Source organism: Ictidomys tridecemlineatus, chromosome 9, assembly GCF_052094955.1.
Source record: "Ictidomys tridecemlineatus isolate mIctTri1 chromosome 9, mIctTri1.hap1, whole genome shotgun sequence".
Taxonomy (NCBI): Eukaryota; Metazoa; Chordata; class Mammalia; order Rodentia; family Sciuridae; genus Ictidomys; species Ictidomys tridecemlineatus.
The window spans coordinates 2,271,120-2,293,486 of NC_135485.1; the positions used below are offsets into that span (position 1 = coordinate 2,271,120).

At 48.9% G+C, this 22,367-nt stretch overlaps 1 protein-coding gene across 2 annotated transcripts in view; it reads left to right on the forward strand.

Moving 5' to 3' along the window:
• Htt (huntingtin) overlaps window positions 1–22,367 on the forward strand; it is a 133,959-nt gene that overhangs the window by 92,448 nt on the left and 19,144 nt on the right. For both annotated transcript variants that reach the window (XR_013425629.1, XM_005319002.5), the window contains exons 41-53: window positions 2,561–2,768; window positions 7,025–7,166; window positions 8,885–9,064; window positions 9,180–9,356; window positions 9,642–9,718; window positions 11,090–11,228; window positions 12,003–12,125; window positions 13,400–13,613; window positions 14,207–14,352; window positions 15,522–15,699; window positions 16,635–16,730; window positions 19,410–19,597; window positions 21,523–21,649. Coding sequence is in view for 1 of the 2 variants with exons in the window: in XM_005319002.5 (XP_005319059.2) it covers window positions 2,561–2,768; window positions 7,025–7,166; window positions 8,885–9,064; window positions 9,180–9,356; window positions 9,642–9,718; window positions 11,090–11,228; window positions 12,003–12,125; window positions 13,400–13,613; window positions 14,207–14,352; window positions 15,522–15,699; window positions 16,635–16,730; window positions 19,410–19,597; window positions 21,523–21,649 (1,995 nt within the window). In the remaining variant the exon portion in view is untranslated. The remainder of the gene's footprint in view (window positions 1–2,560; window positions 2,769–7,024; window positions 7,167–8,884; window positions 9,065–9,179; window positions 9,357–9,641; window positions 9,719–11,089; window positions 11,229–12,002; window positions 12,126–13,399; window positions 13,614–14,206; window positions 14,353–15,521; window positions 15,700–16,634; window positions 16,731–19,409; window positions 19,598–21,522; window positions 21,650–22,367) is intronic.

Here is a 22,367-nt window from a genome sequence, read left to right on the forward strand (position 1 = left end):
TCAGACCTTACTTCCCAGCAAAGTCAGCCCACTTTTTGCAGAAAGGAAAGAGATCCTCCTGGCGAGTGAGTGTCCAGTCTTCCTCTTCTTTGCCTCAAGCCGCTGCCCTCTCCCTGTTCTCCTGCCTTCTTCCTCGTCCTCGTGTGTCTGCTTCCCCATCCTCACACCCTCTGTTCTGTCTTGAGTTTTTCTTTACGTGCTCATTAGGTGGCCATTATGCACTCGTTGCAGCAAACCCAGGAAGGTGGGCTCTCTGCCTCCTCTCCTGCTGGCTCAGACAGCCCAGGTCCACACACTACGAACAAGGGGACCTTCTTGCCATTGTTTTCTCAATTGCTGGTCTCCCCCTATTTTTACTGTACAACTTCCAAAAAAAGGAGGGGGAAAAAGGTCTCAGAAGTTTGTTCTGACTGTTCTGCACAGTTGTTTCCCTCTTGGTTCCTGTTCACAGGTGTGTCCCTTGCCCTCTTTTTTATTTTTAGTTTCTGAGAGAGAGAGTGAGTTGGTACTGAGGATGAAACCCTGGGTTGCTGTTCTGCTGAGCAACATCCCCAGCCCTTTTTATTTTGAGACAGGGTCTCAGTAAGTTGCTTAGGGCTTCACTAATTTGCTGAAGCTGACCTCAAATTTGTGATCCTTCTTCCTCGGCCTCCTGAACTATTGGGATTATAAGCATGTGCCATCATGCCTGGCTCTCTTGCCCTCTTAAGCAGAAAAGCGGTGTCCCTTTCTGAGTCCTCAGGGACTGTGGAGCCCCCTCTTCCTTCTAAGGCTTCCCATCATCAGCTTCCTCTCTCGTCTTCTCTCTCAGTCGCTCATGTTGCCTTGTTCTCCCTTCTCTGCTTCCTGCCTCTGTCCCTTGATGTGTGACAGGTTATTGCATGCATGGGTGATTCTGTCCCTGACCGTGTGGTCCAGTCACCCGCCTGTCTCATTCTCTTTTCCATCCCCCTTGCAGACGTGGGGCTTGACCTGCTTAGCCTTGAACACAACACTAGCATAGCTACCTTCTCCAAGGCCTCTTCTCCCTGTTCACTAGCTCCACATTTAACAGGAGGATCGTCCAGAACCCCAGCTTTAGCGGCAGCTCCTTCCCCTGCCTTGTGAGCCCCGTCTCACCACCTTCCTTTGTGGTGTGGGGACCCTGCCCCTGTACAGTCCCTCTCCTCTTCATCTGAGCTCTTTTGACCGTGCTCAGCAGTATGGGCAGCAGCAACAGCCCTGCAGCCCCTGCAGGCTCCAGGCCAAGCCCTGAGCTCAGGTTTTGCTCTCCAGTCCCTCTGTCATGTGAGGAGGCCAAGGCCCCAGTCCACCCAAGGAGAGAGTGGTGGAGCCTGCACTGATGCCCAGTCTCTGAGCAGAGCTCTAACCTGCTGTCATCCACTCTTGGCCTTTGTTCTATGCTCTGTGCCCTGGGCCCGTGCTTCTTGTCTCTTGTGTCCCATGCAGTGATGGAGGGCCACAGGGAAGGAGGGGCCAGGCCTAGGCACAACGGAGTGGGCAGTGCTGATTGAGAAGCTGTGCGGAGAAGTCTGGACTCCTTGAGGGGCTGTGACCAGGCGAGCACTGGGCCTCCCTGGTACTGCTGCTTTGTCTCAGCTGTGGTTTTGGTGGGTCATGAAGTAACAGAAGGCTCTAGTCTTTGCCTGTTTCAGGGCCTTTTCACATTTGTGATGTGTTGGAATTGAAAATAAGATTCTGATTCCATCCGTGATGCCGGAGACCCAGCCATGGGGGAGAGCGAAACCCTGACCTCTCTCCTTTTTGTTTTCTGATGTCACCTCACATCCTCTCCCCGCTGTGCTTTGCCCTGCGTGTGTGTCCATCCTTGGGAAGGGCTGGCCCCTGTGAGGCCGTGCAAGGTGAGCTGACTCCAGTGTTCAGCCAAAGGAGGGGTCGTGAGGCTAGTGCTTCCTGCCAGGCCTCCCCAGGTCTGTGCTTGTGTGCAGTGTGGAGGGCGTGGGACTGGTGACTTGGCATGCTCAGTCCCTGGGTATTCTGGGGTCAGCACGGAGGCTACTGCCTGGCTCCCAGCCATGGGTGGCCTGTGAGGAGCACACGGGAGCCTGGGAGTACTGGGGGGCCCATCTGCTCTCTCTCAGAGCTTGTCATGTTGCCCTGCCTGGCCTCTTGTGGTGTTTGTTTCTTAATTTCTCAGTAAGCCAGTGAGCAGGAGTGGGTCCCCACCCATATGTCAGGGGCTTAGTGTGTGGAGACCCCCAAATGACTTGAGTTCAAGGAGCTGAGGTACCATTGGCACCTCCTTCTGCACAGTTGCGTCCAGACCTTGTAGCACCTGCCTTGAGCTGCTGAAGAACCTGGTGGTGCCCCCGTGGGGGCAGGCAGTGGGGAAGTATGGACATTTGGGGACCAGCCCAGTAAATGAGCACAGTATCTATTTCTGCTTAGAAAAGTGACAGTTCTCCAAGTGTCAAGTGTCAAGGAAAGGGTTGTGTGTCTATCTTTTTTATGCAAAGTCTTCACATAGCTACCTGGTGTTGGACTATGATGAACATCAAAGATGTTTCTCTGTAATCAGTTGTATTATGTTTGGTTCTAGGAATGTTCCGGCGAATCACAGCTGCTGCCACAAGACTCTTCACCAGTGACGGCTGTGAGGGCAGTTTCTACAGCCTGGAGGGCCTGAACGGGCGTGTGCGCTCCATGGTGCCCACGCACCCAGCCCTGGTGTTGCTCTGGTGTCAGATCCTGTTGCTTGTCAATCACACAGACCACCGCTGGTGGGCAGAAGTGCAGCAGACACCCAAGTAGGTGCATGTCCCTGAGCTTAGGGTGTGGCCTGATGCTAGTGGGTGCTGCACCGCCGGAGGCTTGGCTGCAGCTGTGGCAGAGGCCCTTTCATGTCCATGCTCTGTGAGGCTCTGAGGGCTTTTGGCCGCAGGCTGGTCTTTCCTTGCAGGCTCTGTGTTGTGGGGATGTGCTGACCACAGGTGTTCAGAGTAGCAACTGCTTTTTCAGTATGATTTTCTTCTTCTTTTAAATTTTTGTACTTGTAGATGAATAGCATGCCTTTATTTTGTTTGTGTGTTTATTTTTATGTGGTGCTGAGGATTAGACCCAGTGCCCAACACATGCTAGGCAAGTGCTCTGCCACTGAGCCCCAGCCCCAGCCCATGGTTTTCTTTGACAAGCTCTCCAACACTGTTCCATCTGCGGGGTTGCTCTTGCCAGGCAGTGTCCCTCCTGCTAGATCCTGTCACTCGAATTGGTTCCATAACCAGGCATGTTGCAATGTCTTAACTTCATTATGAGTGAAATGTGGTTCTGCTTATTCTTAGATAATGAAGTAATTATTTAGCAAATTTCAAAGCTATTTGGAAGTATCTTATTATTTTTTTTTTTATCATTCAAAAAAACTAAGTTTCTGATTGTGGGTGGCCTCTTTTTGCAAAAAGTATTTAGCTTTAAGCCTCAGTGTTCAGGTGCTTCCTCCCTCACACATCTGAACGTGCTTGGACATAAAGCTGTGAGCCCTGCTGAGTCCTCAGCACAGTCTCTGTAAGACGTAGGAAGAGTGCAAGTGTGGTCCTCTGCCTGGCTCGGAGGCCCCGGGCTGCCATCCAGGCCCTCCAGCTTGGCCTCCCTGTTGAGAGGCTTGATGGCCCCTCTGTTCTGTGTCGTGGGGTCTGCAAAGGAAAAAGAGACGCAGCTTCCCACCCACGTGCTCATCACTCAGTGGGGGAGACAGACCCATGACAGCATCTGAAATGTTCGAAGGATGTCTTAGACCTGCCGCAGTAACTGAACACTAAGAGCCAGCAGACAGGAAGCCAGGGTTGCTGGGTTTTGTGCTTCTTAAACATGTGTGCGCTTCGGGTAGGGAATGAATAGAGCAAGAATCAGAGGCAGTATCTGGCCAAGGCCCGGGAATCTGTTTCCACCAGACTTCTGACAGTGCAGTGTTGCCGATCCCTGGGCCCGCTGAGCAGGAGGGTGTCCTCAACGACACGACAGTGCAGTCCTCAGACACCTCTCTCCACCAGGCCCAATTACCAGGGCCCCAAGAGCCTTTTAACAGGTTCTCAGGAGAACCCAGTAGGAACACCCAGGATTGAGGCGTACTGGGCGAGATGGAGGGGCAGAGCCTGGGTTAGCTGTGGGTGAGGTGGCGTGGGTTTGGGGGAGGCAGGAAGAAAGTGAGGTGTCCACAGCCCGTCCAGCCCTGCTTCTCCCCATTGGTGGTCAGCAGATGGGGCAGGAAGCACACTGTAGTTCGTTCAGAAGAGATGGCAGCCTGAACCTAGCTGATGGTGAGCAGGCACCCTTTCCACTAGGGCTCCTGAGACCCATTGCCACATTAGGTGGAAAGGAACAGGCAGGACAAGCCAGAGCCCTTTTAAGATGCAGGTGATGTTGTGGTCCCTGGGTCCCAGTCGCCAGAAAGGACATTGCTGGGCAGTTAGAAATGTGAAGGCAAGGCTGGGAGGTGCTCTCGGGAGGCATCTGCTCAGGGGCTCAGTGTGGCCTGCCCTGAAGGACACTTGCTCTCACGTGGCCTGGGTGTGCAGTGTGTGGGTCTCCTGGGAGCAGGTGTGGTGCTTGTGTGGGCTGTGCTGTGGTGTGGTGTGGTGTGGTGTGGTGTGGTGAGGTGAGGTGAGGTGAGGTGAGGTCGGCTCAGCACACGTGTGAGAGCATGCTCATGAACTCTGTGCTGCGTCTCGTTGAAGGAAGAGCATGTGGCTGTTCAATGGCTCCTTCCAACTTTTCTGTTGGTTCAAAGTTTTCAAAATAAAAATTGAGGAGAGAAGATGGTGAGAGAAGGGATCTCTTAGCAATGGTAGGCAGCTCTCTGGCTTGCTTTAGAGGGGAGCAGAGCCACGAGCAGCAGTAACTGAACAGCAGGGTCACCAGAGAGGACTTCCAGTGAGAAAAGCAGTGGCATGGGTGATCCAGGGTGACAGGTTTGAGCCCATAGAAGAGGGTCATCTTTGAGATGGCAAGACTGGGTGGGTCTAGGCACAAATGTTAGTTGATTGTGCTTATTTATTGCTAGTGTTTTAGAGTTGAATTTTACAGTTTTTTGTCCCTTGCCCTCCAGATACTAATAAAGACAGATTGTCCCTTCAGTATGACAGCAAAGCTGTCACTGCTGTGTTCTTAGCCCAGCATGCCTTCCTAGGGCACCCTGCCCTGACTTCTCTTTATTGAGTTAGGTGTCTGTCTGCTCTCACGCCAGCCTGTGCCCCTTCTGTGGAAGTGTCAGGGCTATACTTAGACCTGGGTTCGTGTTAGTATCTGTATCCCCCTCTAGACCGTGAGCCCCAGCAGGGCAGGACCTGTTTCTGGGTTTGAACCCCCCATGTATCCCCAGCAGAACCTGAGTCAGTGACCCTAGGAGCAGAAGCAGTCATGGTTACTGGTAGAGCCCTTCTGCATGTAGGTGGACAGTCACTGTCTGGTGCCCACATTCTGGGTGGGGACTGCTTTCCAGGAAGGGTATCACTTGTCCAGCGTGTGGCAATGCACAGGAACCCCCATTCTACTGTTTTCCTTGTCACTGGCTAGACTGTCGATTCCTGATATACTATATTTTGTTGCTTCAACACAGTTTTCTCTGGCCCTCCTTCTCCCTTGATTGGGCAGTTGGGCTGCTGTGCAGCTCTTAGGCCACATGGTAGTGTGGCTCTAGGAAGTCCCCACATGAGCTCTGCTCTCTACCTTCCTTTCAGGACTCTGTCACTGTGGATTTGATTATTTTTTGTCTGTCTCACTTTTGACTGAACTGTGAGAGTCCTGACCCCACTGTGGCTCATGTGGGAGTGGTGTTGGGTCACAGTCCACACATGGGCCACTTCCATCTCGAGTGCTCAGGTGCTGTCAGCCTGGATTTGCGGCCCACGTGTGCCAGCAGCACTGTTTGGGGACTTGCACTGCTACAGATTGGGGGTAAATTTGTTTGATCTTGGGCCTCCTAAGCATCTGCTGCCAGCTGTCTGAATCACAAATGCCGGCTGCTCTCCTTCAGAGGATGTTGTGGCTTGTGAGTTTAAGTCATGTGGAGCCACTGCAGAAGGGTGGGTTTTGTATTTGACAGTTTTTTGACGTGACTTAGAGTACAATGCCCTCTTTTGTACCAGCTGTAGTCAGGTAACAAGCACGACCATCACTTCAAGCAGGTCCCTCTTGTCCTTTTGTAGCCCCCCTCCTGCTTTCCCTGGTGACTGCTGATGCACACCTGTCCCTCTAGCCTGGCACAGAATTCCCTGGACATGGAGATCTCACTGTGTGGTCTTTTGAGTGTGGCTTCTCGGGGGAAAAACTGAAGTGGCCATTAAATCTTTTTATCTGTAGAATGTTTTATACTGGTTGTCTTCTAAATCCTGAGGGGCTTACAGGAAAAGTTGACAATTGCAGAATGTTCTTGCCCTCATGGAACCCCCATCCTCACTGAGCCTTGGCAGGACACGGCACAGGCTTTTTGCTACCCTGGGAAGGGTGTGGTCCCTGGTCAGGCATTGAAGTCAGAGCAGCAGTTTGGGAGTGTGCCAACATGGTGTTTTAAATATTTTGGCTAGAATTAAGAGCCTCAAGTTTATAATTCCCGTTTGTTTAGAAAGAAAAAGATGTAGTGAGAAATAAATGTGAAGTGAAATTACCCATTAGTGGAATGAAATGCTTTTAAACGTGTTCCCACATTAGCACACGCACTGTGGACGGACTCAGAGTAGTGCTGTTCTGATGGGAAATGGGCAATAAAATACAGAAACGGATAGTGTCCCCTTGGGCAGTCAACAGTATGTGTGGCAGGTGGGAGATTTCAGCCCAAGTGCTGACTGAATGTGCAGCTTTTTGGTGGGTCCTGCCTTTTGGTCCAGCATTTAATCTTCTGCCTGCTAAAGCCTCTGTGTCATTTAGTCTTTCTTTTTTACTTAGGTGCTTATTGTCGCCTAGGTCTGGATTACTGAAAGTGTCTGTTTCACTCAGTGTCTAGAATGACTTGTCAGAGACGAGGATCAGGGTAACCAACACAGTGCACTCTCAGCACACCTCTCTCCCCTCCTAGGAGACACAGTCTGTCCTGTACCAAGTCGCTTGGTCCCCAGATAACTGGTGACGAGGAGGAGTCAGACTCGGCAGCCCAACTTGGAATGTGCAATAGAGAAGTCGTGCGGAGAGGGGCGCTGATTCTCTTCTGTGATTATGTCGTAAGTTTGGAACCGCCTACAAGGGGTGGGGAGAGGGGCCGTGTGGAAGGTGCTGTGTGGACCCTCTGCCCGCCATGCCTCCACTCCCTTGAAACTGAAAATCAAAAGTACTGTCTAATAATCCACCGTGACATGATGAGGATCCGCCTTCCCTCTGCTGGGTGTCTCAGCTAGCCTTCGTAGGCTGTCACTCACCATCACTCATTCAGCAAATCCATAGCAACTGCTCTGTGCCTGACATAATGCTGAGGATTTTACTTAATTTGAGGGAAGCAATGAAATAATACATAAATTCAAAAACAAGCCTTAGGTTGACCATAATGGGATCCGATTAAAAATTTTTCTGGAAGTCAGGCATGGTGGTGCAGGAGGATCATAAGTTCAGAGCCAGCCTCAGCAACTTAGTGAGGCCCTAAGCAACTTAGCAAGACCCTGTATCTAAATCAAATATCACAAGGGGTGGAGGTGAGGCTCAGTGGATAAGTGCCCCTGGGGTCTGTGTTTAGCAGGGAAGGTGTTAAATGTTCAACATTATATTTTAAATAGATTGCTGTTTGAATGCCATTCTTTTAAAAATGATTACTATTGTGGCGTTTTAACCATAAAACTAGCATCACACATTTAAAGTACAAAAATACAAAATAAGCAGAAGGAAATAAAGGCTCCTTTAAGTGTGTTGCTCCAAGATGACTGGCTGTCTCCTCCTGCGCGGGAGTTTCTATACTAGTTACTTGGTAAAAGCATGAGTGTTCCTCTTACGAGCTAGGCCTCTGGGTTGTGCTGTCCCCATAGCAAGACGGGGATGAACAGTCTGGGTCAGTAGGGTCCGTGGCTTCACTGGGAAGCTACTGTGCACCTTCCTTTTGGTGTGGCTGATTATCAATCCTCACGTTTTTGCTTAACATTCATTCTTGAGGTTGAAATAGTTTTCCTGTCTTGTTCCACTTTTGAGAAGTAATTATATAATGCTGCTTTTCACAGATGTAATAAAAAGAGGCAATACTGTCATATGATCCCAAATGTCAAAGAATTTATCATGTTTTGGTTTCTGCCTGCAAGAATTTTGAATTAAGATTAAGGGGTTACACATGTGTTTACAAATGGACGTATCTTATTTTCTTATAAATCTTGAGTGAAATTTCTTCTGTATAATGTGTGGGAATCCCTTCATCTTTTAGATTCAGGAATTCTATCAAAAATGTGGCAGTTATAGTGAGTTTTTTTTTTACATTGAAATGTTGCAAAATTGGAGACCAAGTAAGTGGAGAGGGAATACCCCTTGCTGGGCCAGCCTAAAGTCTGGAAGGGGGCAGCAGGCGTTGGTCAGGGAGTGTCCCTGGATCCTGTGCATACTGTCACTGCAGGCCACTCCTGCTGTTCCTGCAGCCTGGATCACACTCGGCCCATGCGGGCCTCCCTTTGACCTCTCCATGGAAAGGAGCCCAGGTTCTGTTTATTCTCTCTCCTTCCTGTGCCGGTGTCCCCAGGAGCAGGACTTCTGCAGTGGGTTCTGACTTCACATGGCCTCCGCCTCCGTGTGTGATTGGAGGTGGTGGGCTCTGTGCTGTGGCCACTTTCCTGCCTCCTCAGCCACTGTGTTCAGACAGCTGTTACTTTCAGTGAGGCAGGTTTGTGTGTGGAATCTGCCCTCTCCTTCCTGCCCTGTTTGCCTGTCCTCTTATCTACTGGGAAACAGACGTTGCATCACTCTCTCCCAGTGTCAGAACCTGCATGACTCGGAGCACTTAACGTGGCTCATCGTGAATCACATTCAGGATCTGATCAGCCTGTCGCATGAACCTCCAGTGCAGGACTTCATTAGTGCCATTCATCGGAATTCTGCTGCTAGTGGTCTTTTCATCCAGGCCATTCAGTCTCGTTGTGAAAATCTTTCAGCTGTAAGTCTTCATTGCCAGTCAGTTTTTCTGCCTTAAAAATGGAGTCCTGGAATTTTTTAAGTGCTAATTTCCAGTTGGCAAAGTAATCAGCTCCTGTTCTTCTCTTAAACATTAGCCAACCACTCTGAAGAAAACGCTCCAGTGCTTGGAAGGCATCCACCTCAGCCAGTCAGGCGCAGTGCTCACACTGTACGTGGACAGGCTCCTGTGCACCCCTTTCCGTGCTCTGGCTCGCATGGTTGACACCCTGGCCTGTCGCCGGGTAGAAATGCTTTTGGCTGCAAACTTACAGGTACTGAGAAAAATATTGATGCTTATTTATATTAGAACTTGGCAGATAGAGTAAGCAGAACATTAAGCTGGGTTTTTCTCTATCAGCCTGGTCTTGATATGGCCACAGATGGGAACACATATGCCTTGTGCAAACCTGTCATTCTGTGTATGTCTGATCCAACTGCTTCTGGTCTGTCCTTGCTATAACAAACTCTACATACCAGTTTGTCCTTTTTAAATGAGCATGAGGTCATTATGGCCCCTGTCATATTATAAATCCATTGATGTGTTCTTGTTTATTTAGAGCAGCACGGCCCAGTTGCCAGTGGAAGAACTGAACAGAATCCAGGAACACCTCCAGAGCAGTGGGCTTGCACAGAGGTAATGCTGCAACATAGCAGTGCCTATGTTCAGATAAACCAGGCTATAAAGACTTAGACTGGCACAGGAGCAAGTTCACAGGCTGAGAAAACAACATGCCCTTTAGGTGGGTTTATTGCAGCAGTGGCACAATAGAAAGACTTCTTGAATTTTTTATAGAAACAACTGGCAGTTTCAACACCTGTTGCCCACATTGGGGGTAGCCTGCCATATGTCAGTGTCTGAGGGTAGCAGATATTTCTGTTACCTCTATGGTAAAAGGGAATCTGAGTTACCATCTGCATAACCTAATCACTAGATAAGAGTGGATGAATCTGAAAGCATGACCTGATTCTTGGCTTTTGTTACATCCACATCTTGTTAAAATGTTGTCTCTTCAGCTAGACACAGTGGCACATGCCTGTAATCCCAGCTTCTCAGGAAGCTGAAGCAGGAGGATCTCAAGTTCAAGACCAACCTCAGCAACTTAACAAGACCCTATCTCAAAACAAAACAAAAAAATTTGAAAGGCTGAATGTAGCTCAGTTGTAAAGTGCACCTGGGTATAATCCCCAGTACAAAATATCTATGTGTGTATTTATACATGTATGTTCGTAACTGTTCAATCCCCTAATTCTGTTTGTAAGACTTTTAGAATCCTTTATCACAAATATTTTCATCTGTAAGATATGTCCATGGCTGCAAAATAAATTGAGAGGAGCTTTTACCTCTTTTCTTGACCCATATGTGTGGGGAGAGCACATGTGGAAGAAAGAGGGAGAAAATAATTTTGCCATGATTTCAGTCTAAAGGAGGGGTCTTGCTGAGGGTGTTTTTAAATAGGACAGTGTGCAGTGGGTGACTCTTTAGTCTGCAGGGCCGAGTGATGATGGCCAACTGACATCAGGAAGCTGTCACTCATGGGACATGCAGCAGAGCAGACTGATGTGTTTTGACCCTAGACCCAATTGCCAGCCCAATTGAAGAAGATTATAAAAGTTTGTAAATACCTTGGGCCACATCAGGTGATTCTTTTAAGAAATGTCCATTTAAAATGATATACGTGGCATCTTTCTGAGGGATTAAATGGAAGAGTTTGTGTACTTGGATCTTAGATGATCTTTTGCTTATATTAATAATGCCTTCATTAGTTGTCACACCTTTTGTTGCTTGTTACAAGATATAAGTGAAAGTTTGTGGTGTAAGCTGTGGTAATTAAAGGATCAGGGCCTCTGTTTGCACTGTGGCCTGCTGTGGCCTGCGGTGAAGAGGAAGTCTGAGCAGAGTGCGTATCGCCTTAAGGAGCCTCTACCTCCCTTCCTTATGTGCTTCCAGAAGCCAACAGACTAGAAGGCAAACCTCACTGTGGTTTCATTTGTGTTTGTGTTTCAGACACCAAAGGCTCTATTCCTTGCTGGACAGGTTCCGTCTCTCCACTGTACAAGACTCTCTTAGCCCCTTGCCCCCAGTCACCTCGCACCCCTTAGACGGGGATGGACACATGCCATTGGAAACAGTGAGTCCAGACAAAGTAAGTGTCTATGTCCTTATGTAGTGCTCGTGCACACGGAGGCACTGATGCCTCTGTTTACCTGTGTCGAGTGTAAAGTATTCAGGGGCTCAGTGTATGCAGGACGTGCCGATGCTTGGCCTTGGCAGCTCTGATCGGGGACTAGGGTGGAGACATTTGGGAACCTTTAAAGCCCTAATGAGAGAGGCTACACTGACATGGGATTCCTATGGCAGGAGGTCGACCGTAGCCTCCCTCCGTGTTCCAACACCTTCTCCTTCCTGTGAATTGACACCAGCCCTGGTGTGTTGTCATTACTTCATCACTCACCTCAGAGTTAGGGACCATCTGGGGACTTGGGAGAGATAAACTGAGATCTCAAAAACCAGCACCTGAGTGGAGGCAGACGCAGGTTCTGTCCTGCACTCTTAGGCTCTCTTTCTTCTCAGCCCTGGCTGCTGGGGAGAGTTGAGCAAAGCAGATACTCAGTGACGGTTTGTGCAGTGTCAGGGAGTGGGCAGAGGGGAGGGTTGCTAGCCCTCAATACTTCTGCAGAGTTTGCAAGGACTCCTGGAAGTTGTTCAGGTGGAGGGGAGAAGGTGAGTGTCCCAGCAGGAGCAGCAACTGTAAAGGAAAGACCTGTGCTTTGGCAAGCTGCAGACACAGGGTACGCTGGCAGCCCGTGAGGCCAGCCTGGGGCCTAGTGTAACCAAGGCTCAGTCCAGCCCAGGGGAGCAGAAGCCTCTGGGTGCCTGTCTGACCACATTCCTTTTCCTGTCTTTTTTATCTTCCCAGGACTGGTATATTCGCCTTGTCAGGTCCCAGTGTTGGGCCAAGTCGGACACCGCGCTGCTAGAAGGTGCAGAACTAGTGAATCGCATTCCTGCCGAAGACATGAGCAGCTTCATGATGAGCTCGGTGGGCGAGCAGCGGGAAGTGGGAGCTCTCTAGCTTGTGCTTGGTTTCTCTCAACTTCACGCAGCTGACTGACTGCAGCACATAGGGGGCTCTCACCCAGAATGGGACAGTGCTGGGGTGGGCACTCTTCAAGATGGGAGCCAGAGTTTTTTCAGCTAAATTAGAATCAAAGAGGAATGTGGTTTTTAACTCGCCTTACGTGCATTTAAAGGAAATGTGGGTGTCCACAGACTGCAGTCAGGTCATCATTGGTGCCATAATGCTGTGCTATTTGGGAAATTGACTTTTAGTGGTAAAGCTCCCCCCAACCCCACGTAGAAGAGCTACAGTGAAAAATCAACAAAGATTTGGTCCAAAATCAGTTTACTATAGTTCAATTTATCTTAAAATGCATGCAGTCAAAGCTGATTTACTGAATGATGAATTTGCTTAGTGACTAAATTTATTGGATTTTTCGAATTTGCTAATTGGCCTTTTAACAGCTTTAAAGGTTCTGGCTACAAACTACAAGAATGTTGGGTTTTAGGCACTGCTCATGAAATACATTTTTCTAAATATTAAACTAAGATTGATGTTCTACCTGAGTAATTAGACCCCCCATCCTTAAATGGCTAAAAAGAAATTAATAAAACACACAGTACAAATTACTGAATGAAATGCTTTTTCCAAGTACCACTTGGCATTTCTGTGCCCCTCTACCCTATACAAGTTGCCTTTGCACATCTTTTGCAAACTGCATGAGTGCTTGGTACTGCACTAATTTCTTGGATGGCACATTAGTCTTGATGTTGTTGCTTTATCAGTTACAATTTGTACCCCAGCTGGGCACAAAGGCACATGCTTGTAATCCCAGTGACTTGGGAGGCTGAGGTAGGAGAGAAGCAAGTTCAAGGCCAGCCTGGGCAACTTAGTAGGACCATATCTCAGAATGGCGGGGCGGGGGGGGGGGGGACAGGAAAAAAAAAACTTAAAAAGGTCTGGGAACTTAGCTTAGTAGTAAAGTATCCCTAGGTTCAATCTCTAGCATCACCCCCTAAAAAATAAATAAATAAAGTACCCCAAAGAGACCAGAAATACATTTTACTGAGCAAAGGTTGAATGGAATTGTTCTTATATTTATAATAGATATATATTCTTAAAGCATTCCTTGTGGTATATTAATCTGTATTATCTCAAAAACACTTGTGTTGACTTTGATTTTTTGTTTTTCTTGCCTAGTTGAAAGCATATAATCTTTGCTATGGTTTGTCTAACCTTCACTGCTCTGATTTCAGGAGTTCAACCTAAACCTGTTGGCTCCATGTTTAAGCCTTGGCATGAGTGAAATTGCTGGTGGCCAGAAGAGTCCCCTTTTCAAAGCAGCCCGGGGAGTGACTCTGGACCATGTGACCAGCATCGTTCAGCGGCTTCCTGCTGTCCATCAAGTCTTCCAGCCCTTCCAGCCCGCAGAGCCCACGACCTATTGGAATAAGCTGAACGATCTATTTGGTAATTTGAAATAAAAACTTGTTTTATTTTTAAAAAGTGTTGCAGGGCCAGCTTAGTGTTTTGCACCAAGCAAATATACAAACAGCACTGCTGATCAAAAGTCAGCTCAGTTGCAAAGTGTTTGCTTTGCATTTGCAAAGCCTTGAATTCGATCCCCAGTTCCAAAAAAAAAAACAAAGAGTAACTGGAGGGCTGGGTTGTGGTTCAGTGGTAGAGTGCTTGCCTAGCCCTGGGTTTGATCTCCAGCACCATATAAAATAAAGGTATTGTGTCCGTCTACAAATAAAAATATATATATTTTAAAAAATAACTAGAAAACAGCATCAGTGTTCATAGCTTTAAAATTTTTTTCTGTGCACTTGCCACTTAGCTTCTTGTGGGTATTAGTCAGTGTCCCAAGTGTTTCAGGAAGACTGGGTGGTCCCTCAGGGAAGTGCACATGCAGAACCATGTGCAGTCATGGGCGTGTTGCAGGTGTGCCACCTGGGTGGGATATCTGGAGCGCTTTTCAGTCCTCACAGAATTGTTTGGCTGCTTCTGAAAGTGAAGGGCTATGCAGGGTTGCAGCCGCCCATGGAGGTCTCGTGTTTCAGGGGATGCTGCATTGTACCAGTCCCTGACCACACTGGCCCGGGCCCTGGCACAGTACTTCGTGGTGATCTCCAAAGTGCCTGTCCATTTGCAACTTCCTTCTGAGAAGGAGAGGGACACGGTAAAGTTTGTGGTGATGACCATGGAGGTAAGAGCAGCTCCAGAATTTGCTGTGGGGAGGGAACGTGACTAGCACTGAGAATGAGGCCGTTCTATTTAAACCAAGAGCTCTGAGCAGTCTGGTTGGCTCCTCCCATCCTCAGGAAGTCAGTGCCTATCTTCAGGTCCTGTTTGCCTGACCTCACCAAGTGCCTTCATCCCTCACTGCACTATTTCCCCAGGGACCATGGAGGTCAGCAAGATGCTTTCTCATCCTTGTGCTACAGACCTAATGTGTACCTGAATTTTTAACAATTTGGTCAGTGTGTTGCATCTTAAACCAGTCAGTAAATCAGGGTGTTTCAGGCATAGGGCAAACATTATCCCCTAAAGTATGTTTGCCCTCTGGGCACATTGCCTTTCCATACCACTGCCTATCTCCCTCAGGCACCAGAGATTGGCCATCCTAAGCAAGGAGCTGCCACATCACACAAGGAAAGGGCCATCCCAACGGGATGCATGCGTCAGTCATGAAGCAGTGAGGAAGTTCCACTCTGAGACAGGCTGAGTCAGGTGGTCCACGACACTATCCTTAGCCTAAAGGGAGGCTAAAAAAGCAGAAGGAGCTTGCAGTACAGACAGTAGCACCAGGCATACCCTATGCCTTGTGTGTAGGACAGAGCACTACACCTGCATCTTTGCATTAGGTTCTCACACTAAACCTGTGTAGTGGGCTCTTTATGCCCAATTCACAGATGAAGAGAGCAAGGCTTGGAGAGGGTCAGGGACTTAGCCAGCCTAGCCCAGCATTTGAATATAGGTCCTGCTGTTCCCATAACCCACCCCTTCAACTTAGCTTCATGACTGACAGGTAAGATCCGTGCTGCAGAGGCCCTGGAGAAGAGCCTCTGTCCAGAGATGCCGGGGCCCAGGAGAGGTTGCTAGAGGCGCTGAGGGAAAGACATGTGCAGAAAGGTGTGGGTACTCTGGAAGAGGGAGCTAGGAACTTTGAGGGGTAGGCAGGTCAGGATTAAATGTAGGGAGTAGAGGATGGCAGCCTGGGAATAGCTGGGCCAGTGCCGTCCTTCCAAGGTCTTCTGGACTCCTGGCCTCTTGATCTTTGCTCTGTCCCCTCCCACCATGAATGGCATTGCCTGCCTGAGGCCCTGGAGGCAGGAAGAACCGGGTGGATGTTCTCTGACACATGCTTCCCTTTAGGCCCTGTCGTGGCATCTGATCCACGAGCAGATCCCTCTAAGTCTGGACCTCCAAGCAGGGCTGGACTGCTGCTGCCTGGCCCTGCAGCTACCTGGCCTTTGGAGTGTGATCTCCTCCGCAGAGTTTGTGACCCACGCCTGCTCCCTCATCCACTGCGTGCGATTCCTCCTAGAAGCCAGTGAGTCCATGTCCCCAGCAGTGTATCTGCTCTTTTAATGTTTTTACTTTGTGCCAACTATTTACATGAGCTAAGTAAGACTTGGGGGGTGAAGAGGTGGGTCTCTGTCTCTTCACCTCCAGAACCTATGCATCTACACTAGAATCAACTCAAATTTGCTATTCTAATCATTTTGTTTAGATTTTGGATTTGAAGCTTTCAGAAAAATGCTTCTAAGCTTCACGTGCCTGTGATCTCTGGTCTTAGTGGACCATGTCATGTTTTTAGCCTTAAGTGATTGTAATATTAGTAAGATTATATTCAAAAGATGATTGTCTCCTGTTAAGAGTTGAATGCATATTTCTATATACTGCATTGTAACACTAATATATCGTAAAATAAAAGCAATTCATCCTTTTCAAGGAATAGTATTCTTAACAAGGAGTCATTAGCTAAAATTTTTTAAAAATTGGGCATTACAGTTTACATGTTGGAGGGTGTTTTGAAGTTTTGTATTTTCAAATTAAACGTTATAGAGTGGTGTTTTGATGTTCCATTGTTTAAATTGTTTTCATCTGTGCATTTGTAGTCAACTTGGAAACAGAGGTCCAGGGATTAATTTTTAAAAGCCAGGCTTCTTGGGGTTCGATTGATGATGTTTTCAGTAACAGTGAATCATGGACAGTTTGATAAAATCCTTCAGGGCAGAGACACAGACAGCACAGTGGACTGAAATCTGAGTGTAGGAGCACAAGTTCTTGCCCATACACAATCAGCCGGGAGACTGGCAGTTACCTAGCATTTTCTATTTGAGTAACTAACGTCAGTTCTAGAACTCTAGGCCTCATGTGACATAGTCCACCACTGAATTCTTAGAGGGTGCACAGATGTGAAGATTTGAGTAGGAAGGAAGAATAAAAGTGTGTGGAAATCCTTATCTCTTCTGTGATTTTTAGTTGCAGTGCAGCCTGGGGACCAGCTTCTTAGTCCAGAAAGCAGGACCACTACTCTGAGGACTGTCAGAGAGGAGGAAGTAGATTCAGACACACAGAGTAAGTCTTAGAACCTGTTTCTTTGTTGTTGTTGTTGTTGTTGTTTTTTAAACCTGTGTTCCTTTGGGGTCTTGAAGTTGGTTCACAAAAGAGACTTGTAAATGGAAAATGTGGACTGTAAAAATGCTTAAACTTGCCCTTGCTCATCCCTGAGTTTCAAGGGGGATTGAGTCGTTGCTGTGCACATACTCTTCACTCTTTCCTCTGTCTCAGCACCTGTGCCGCCTCCTCTGGCTGTCTGACCTGTCCAGCCTGAGTTCCTCCCAGTCTACACCCTTTCACACAGCCAGGTTTGCTCCCACCTGAGAAGCCCCCATCTGGCACATAACTGCAGTTACTCCGAGCTCTCGAGGGTGGTGACTGCACTTCCTTCTCTTGTGTTCCCAGAGTTAAAACTTGGCCACTTGGCTTCAAGTGGTCAGCAAATGTTAATTGAGTGATAAATGGATCAAGAGGAATACCAAGGAACTTGAATTTAGTGGGCATGCCCATGGAGTTTAATGTGACCCAAGTGTGTTACCGCCATCTTATTTGGTGGGTTTTTCAAAGAACATTTCTGCTCTCTACAGAGAAGTGTCAAAATTATTTAAAGCTCATTTAAAGCTCTCCTGGGTCAGACATGTGCCACAACTTTTCATGTCCCTCTCTCCTGATTCTTGGGCAGCTGTTTTACTGTGACCATGGTAGCAAGGCTGTTGGGGAGGAAAACATTCTGGCCAAGTGACTCCTTGCTCTCCCAGCCTTCAGCTTCTGGGCCCTTTCAGCTCTCATAGTCCAGGGACCAATGGGAATGCCACCTGTGCATCCTGTCCCCCAAGGATGGGAAGATCGGCTTCTGGGCCACTCTTCCTGGACTGCCAGGAGTCCTATTCCTGCTCCCTGCTGCAGAAGCAGGCCTTGTGCCATGGACACAGTGGTGCCTAGTTACAGAGCCTCACCGCTGGTTCCCCATGTGGGGTTTTGTAATTGCATAATGACCCAGAAGCAGTGCTGGGTCAATACCAGCCAAACTCTTCTCTGTTTTTTTGTCTTAAACTCTGGTTCCTGTGGCCTTTGTGATTGCAGGGTTTCTCATTGCGCCTGAGAAGGGGGAGGTACCTGCCTCTCCAGCTTGGCTCTTTTCTGGCAGAGCAGCAGCGCAGACCACTCCCTCTGTGCTTTTGCAGTGAGGCTATAAGATATGACTGGGGAATTCAGCCACGTAGAGTACCCGGAGCAGCCACAGCTCTGTTGTGAGTGCTCAGCCGATATCTCCGTGATTTCCATCTCCGTGATTTCCGTGACAGTTTGAATTCCCACAGTGGTGCAGACTTTCCAGAGCCCAGTCAGAGCTAGCAGACTCCGTGGCTGATGCATGGTTAGTTTGGGTTAATATAATTTTGTACATTCTCCACGGCCCTCTTTAGGAGGGTTCATTTAATCCTAGCCAGAGAAGGAAGCTAAGTTTTTTTATCACCCCTACAGTTTGATACTTCTTGAAGATTGTCCAGTAAATATTAATGCCAGCCTCATTTCTTATTTCTTAAGGCCAATAAAACCTTTTTTTTTTTTTTTTTTGAATCAAGAAGTTGCCTAAATTTGATTGTAATGGGCCATGGGTAATATTCATCTTGTAAACAGTTATCAACTTAACAAAACACTTTTTAGTCCCACACTTTATGTCAGACTCAAGGTAAATGTGAACAGTCTCTGCCCCCAGGTCCTGGCAGCTGCCCGAGGTTCTTACCTGAGGTCAGAAACTTTCCTCAGCACTTTGCCTCTGGCGTTCCTATAGGAACTCACCCCATCCATGCAGCAGACTTGATCCGGGGAGGTGGTGACCAGGGATCATAGCATGGTTCTTGGCAGCCTTGCTAGGGACATCACATCACACCCATATCCCGCGTGGGCTGTGGAAAGGGGTTTCCTTTGATGGAATTGGCTGAGAAATAAAAGCTAAGAGAAATTAAATGGCAAAAAAAAACCCCACTACAGAACACAGAAAGTGATTTCAAGAGTTGGGGCAGGACGGGCAAGCCAATCAGACAGGTCGAGCTTCTAGACTATGGCAAAATGGAGTTTGCATCTGCTTTATTTATATCGGGAAACATCAAAGGCTTCCATAGAACATTCTTCACCAAAAAGGTTAAAGGTGGGCTGTTCCGTTCCTAACAGGCCACACCCACCTCTGGAGCTACTATGAGGGATCTTCCTAGCAAAGCAGAGGTAAAGGTCATGTGCACTGGGCAGTCTTTTGTTGTGGGAAAGCCAAGGTTTGCAATGCCAACCCAGATGTCCCTGGCTGCAATATTGAGAGAAGACCCTCATGTAACTCATGGGTGGCTTTCCGCAGTCACAAGTCCTGTGAAAGCCGGAGGGCAGGGGAATTGTTCTGAGGGAAGTCAAAGCTGAGCAGCCACGTGGTGGCTTTAGATGTTGCAAGCCAATGCAGGAAGGCTGGGGTCATGGCAGGACTGAGGTTCAGACGCATTGCCATGGTCCTGTGGGAATGGAGAGCATTGCATGGTTGAGAAACATGTTAAAGAGGTAGAACCTATAAGCCTTCGGCAATTGACTCAAAGTCCAGGTGGTCTGAGCAGCGCTGCTCGGCTTGCAACTTTTCCATGGGGCACACAGGAAGGGTGGCAGAGTCAGAATGTGTTTTAATGGAGTCCTTTCTTGACCATGTCACCTGTGTAGATCCCAAGTACATCACCACAGCCTGTGAGATGGTGGCGGAGATGGTGGAGTCCCTGCAGTCAGTGCTGGCCCTGGGCCACCAGAGGAATAGCAGCGTGCCAGCATTTCTCACAGCAGTACTCAAGAATATCGTGGTCAGCCTGGCCCGCTTGCCCCTGGTCAACAGCTACACACGCGTGCCCCCCTTGGTGAGTTTGGCTGTGCCTTTGCCAAAGACAAAAATAGAGTGCGCAGACAGCCCTGGGGCCCAGGCCTTCGGAGGTTGGGCATGGACATCTCTGACACTCCCTTGCAAAGGCCAGAGTGTCTCACTGAGTGTGGTTGTGACGCTCTGTTGTCCTTGGACGTAGTGCACATAGCAGTTGTTAGTAGAAGCACTGGGTTTCCTGAGATGACTGAGGCACCATCTCATTAGACAGGATCTCTGCCCCCTGATTGACAGTCATCCCTGGAGCTGTGTATGCACTTGGCACTGTCTCAGCTGAGGTCCTGCCTTGGAAGTGCCTTTGGAACCCATTTAAAATGTATGTGAATCGGTCTGAGGCTGTGGCTCAGTGGGGGTAGAGTACTTGCCTAGCACATGTGAGACACTGGGTCTGATCCTCAACACCACATAAAAGAGATAAATAAATAAAATAAAGGTATTGTGTCCATCTGCAACTAAAACAAAGAATTGTAGATGAACATTTATTTATTTATTTGATCCTGGAGGATCAAACCCAGTGCCTCACACGTTCTAGGCAAGCCCTTTGCCACTGAGCCACATCCCCAGCCTTAAAAAAAAAAAAAAATACCTAATAAAATAAAATGGATATGCTCAAAAGGGACTCTTATTGCAGGTGGTAGAATGAGGTTAGCATGACAGGGATAGTTGGTGGCAGCTGAACTGACCCCTCCCCAGTGAGATTGCATCAGCAGGACCTGCTGTCATCAAGCAGGAGAGAAAGGCCAGAGCCCAGAGCCAAGGGAGGTCCTTGTTTCTGCCTTGAGAAGGCCCACAGCTGCCTCTGGGGGCATAGCTTCTGCATGGGCGTGCTAGCCCTGGGGATACTGGCACCAAGAAAATGGTATGTGTTGGACTTTGAGGGATGCTGTGGAGGGTGAAGGTGTTTGGAGGATCCATTCTGTGAGTGAGAGGTGCTACCTGGCGGTTTGGAAGCACTTGGGCATCCAGGAAAAATGCAGGAGAAGCAGCTATGGTGGCTGTGCAGGGTCAGCCCCAGCCCCCTCATGCAAGCAGCCCTCTTGGGATTGTGGGCATGTGATTCTGAAGTAGTGCTGTTCCTTTAGAGGGATGGACTAGGAAGTCACAGTCCAGAGGTCATCCACCTACCTGGCACTGCACTGCAGTTAAAACTCCAGCAAGGGCTTTTGTGCACTCCCTGGAGAGTCCTGGTCAGGGTGCAGCTAGAGCAGGTGCCACAAGACCCCTCTCTGGACATGCTCCCAGGAGGGCTTTCTAGAATTCACATGGTTTGGCTGGCTGAGTCAGAGCCCTCTCTGCCCTCACACCAATGGGCTAAGGGGAGAGATGTGGAGTGGGCTTTGGCGTGGGGCTCCCTTGAGTCCTGTGCGGCTGAATTGGTCCTGCTGCTGGGACAGCATTGGGTCTGCTTCAGGAATTCCTCTGTGCCAGTGCTTGTCCAAGCACCTAAGGACAAAAAGCAGGACTTCCCGAGTTGGCGGTGTGGTGGTTTTGTGCCTGCTTGCTAATACATATTCATAGGAGGCAGGACTTCATTAATGTTGCTCGTACTCTCACCTGTCTAACACACCTGGGTGTGGGGTCCCTCTGATGTCCATCCACCTCAACCAGCTTCTCCAACAGGGAACATGCCTGTGGCATGCACCAGCCAGGCGGGGTGTGCAGGCAGTGGCTCGAACAGTGGTGGGCCTGGTCTAGGAAGGGCAGGGCGGAGTGGGAATGGGAGGCACATTTGGTGCAGAGGGGTCCTGGGGCGAGGGCATGAGAGCTCCTCTGGGGAAGGCCATGGGCCCACTCTGGGAAGGTCTGGTGGGCTCAGCTGGGAGGCCCTGGAAGAAGCAGTGCTGCTCTGCTCCTCTGTGTGCCTTCCTGCTTGGCTGGTGAGGCTCTTTCCTCTCATCTTCTCAGGTGTGGAAACTTGGATGGTCGCCCCAGCCAGGAGGGGACTTTGGCACAGTGTTCCCCGAGATCCCAGTGGAGTTCCTGCAGGAGAAGGAGGTCTTCAAAGAGTTCATCTACCGCATCAACACTCTCGGTACCCCACGCCTTGCCCTGAGGGCCCAGACGGCTGGGGCGTCCCAGATAGCTGGGGAGACCCAGGCACCAGGGTTAGGGTCTTCTCACTTGATGTCAGAAAGACTCGGGGTGACAATGACAGACACCTCTGTAGACACCCTTGGTGGTGTACGCAGAGCTTCCTGCTCTGGTGAGGAGTTGTGGGTGGGAGTGCGGTGCCAGGTTCTGGGTGCCGGGCTTGCTGGCAGCCAGGGTAGGTAGGTAGGTAGGTAGGTGGCTGACAGACAAGAGGCCTTGTTCTGTCATGGTGGTGTGCACTCAGGCCAGTGGTGGCAACGATTTTCTCAGGATGTTTTCTCATGCCCACTGGTTTGATCTTGTGTTCTCATCGATGTCATTTCCTTGCGTATAGAACCAACAGCTGAGGAATGTGATGGGCTAATAAGTGTCTGGTCCTGACCTTTCCCAGGATCCAGGATGGTTAACTGGAGGGAAGGTAGACTTGGAGTGGGCTGGCCCTGGCCACTCTGCTAATCCTCCTGGCTGCTCAGTGTGGGGCAGGTTATTTATCTTAACCTCTAGGACCCTCTGTTTTGTCATCTGTAAAATGGGGTTATACCTATTCCATGGAATTGTTGCAGGTGTAGAAATTAATACAAAACTGCTCTCTCAGAGCATCTCAGGAAGTGGTAGCGTTAGTAGTTCTGTCAGGACTCTTCTCTGCTTTCTGAAGAGCA